This window comes from Triticum dicoccoides, chromosome 3A, assembly GCF_002162155.2.
Source record: "Triticum dicoccoides isolate Atlit2015 ecotype Zavitan chromosome 3A, WEW_v2.0, whole genome shotgun sequence".
Taxonomy (NCBI): domain Eukaryota; kingdom Viridiplantae; phylum Streptophyta; class Magnoliopsida; order Poales; family Poaceae; genus Triticum; species Triticum dicoccoides.
Genome location: NC_041384.1, coordinates 100,139,185 through 100,141,097, shown reverse-complemented (window position 1 = coordinate 100,141,097; position 1,913 = coordinate 100,139,185). Strand labels below are relative to the sequence as shown.

General features: G+C 57.1%; 1 protein-coding gene across 1 annotated transcript in view; it reads right to left on the bottom strand.

Moving 5' to 3' along the window:
- The window catches only part of LOC119272024 (ankyrin repeat and SOCS box protein 3-like), a 5,852-nt gene extending 5,770 nt beyond the window's left edge, over window positions 1-82 (bottom strand). The window contains exon 1 of the mRNA XM_037553628.1: window positions 21-82. Coding sequence (XP_037409525.1) covers window positions 21-72 — 52 coding nt within the window. The 5' untranslated portion in view covers window positions 73-82. The remainder of the gene's footprint in view (window positions 1-20) is intronic.
- Between the last annotated feature and the right edge of the window lie 1,831 nt (window positions 83-1,913).

Below are 1,913 nucleotides of genomic sequence, written 5' to 3'. Positions count from 1 at the left end.
GAAGAGGAGGCTGTACGTACCGGTGCCGTCATCCTTGACGGTGGGGCGGAGGTACACAAACGGCGCCGCCATGGCCCAGCCCCGGTGGGGTGGAAGCTTCCCGGAGGCGGCGGCGATGAGACGGAGAACCCTGCGCCGTGGTGGGGAGGGGTTTGGGGGCTTCCAGTTTCGGCCGACCGCTTTGGTTTGCCTCCTTAACTTGGCGATGATGGCGACGACGTGGTTGGCTGAATGAGCCCGGTGTTGGTGCACCGGAGCTAGCGCTGCCTAGTGACGTGTGGCCCCGTGCGCACCACCGCTCGGCTGCTCGGACAAAGACCTGGTCCACACAGACTCTCTGGAGAAGGTTGGCGAGTACTGACCGGTAGCGGGTGAGAAGGGGAGACGGGTGCAGAGGTTTCTTGCGAGGGTGGATCAGGCGAGCCAATGTCGGAGTGACACGTGTAGAACAAGGACGAGCTAAAAGCTGTAGTGAGGACTGCACCATCCACGGAAATGGCGCTGAGAAACCGTGGGCACTCCGGTGGCTCGAGCAAATCACATCTCTTTAGGCCTCCTTTGTTCGTAGGTTAGAAAATTCGCAAAAATAAAAAAACATAGAAATAAGATTGTATGCATCTCAAATCCTACAAGTACGAATATAAAAAAGATGTCATTTGATTTATATCCTCCATCAACGAGTTGTTCTCTTTGGTATTTTTCATTTCACTTAATGATGCAAAACATTAAGACGTAGGAGTCGTTGACCATATCGACACGCTTTCCTAATCAAATCAATACATATTTCCGTCCTTGCCTGGGTCTTGTAGTGGCCTCCACTGGCAGGGTGCCCTCGGAGCCGTCGCTGGACGCGCGGGAGGTCGAGGTGGGTCAGTCAAGTAGGCGGATGAGGCCCGACTCGCCATCGGCTAGGTCAGCTGTGGAGCGCTGCATCATCCCCCGCTCGCAGGAGGTGGTCGCCGCAGAGGATGCTCTGCGTTGGAGCCTGGTCGCAATCACCATGGGTGGGCGGCCAAGGATCGCATCAAGTCTGCTCACCGCGGCAGTCGAGATGTTGGTCCCCGTGGTGGTGGGTGCTTTCACCGTGCATCGGTTTGTTGGGGAACGTAGCAGAAATTCAAAATTTTCCTACGTGTCACCAAGATCTATCTATGGAGAAACCAGCTACGAGTAGAAGGAGAGTGCATCTACATACCCTTGTAGATCGCTAAGCGGAAGCGTTCAAGTGAACGGGGTTGAAGGAGTCGTACTCGTCGTGATTCAAATCACCGATGATCAAGTGCCGAACGCACGGCACCTCCGCGTTCAACACACGTACAGCCCGGTGACGTCTCCCACGCCTTGATCCAGCAAGGAGAGAGGGAGAGGTTGAGGAAGACTCCATCCAACAGCAGCACAACGGCGTGGTGGTGGTGGAGGAGCGTGGTAATCCCGCAGGGCTTCGCCAAGCACTATGGGAGAGGAGGAGTAGGGAGAGAGGTAGGGCTGCACCAAGAGGGAGAGAACTCATGTGTATGGCAGCCCCAAACCTCATCTATATATAGGAGGAAGGGGGGGCTGCGCCCCCTTTAGGGTTTCCCACCCCCAAGGGGTGCGGCCAGCCCTAGATGGCAAAGGGGAGGCGGCCAAGGGGGGAGAGGAGAGGGAGGCGCACCAATATGGGCCTTAAGGCCCATCTGGACTAGGGTTTGCCCCCTCCCACTCTCCCTTGCGCCTTGGCCCCCTTGTGGGGGGCGCACCAGCCCTCCTAGGGGCTTGTCCCCTCCCACACTTGGCCCACGCAACCTTCTGGGGCAGGTGGCCCCACTTGGTGGACCCCCGGGACCCTCCCGGTGGTCCCGGTACAATACCGATATCGCCCGAAACTTTTCCGGTGACCAAAACAGGACTTCCCATATATAAATCTTTACCTC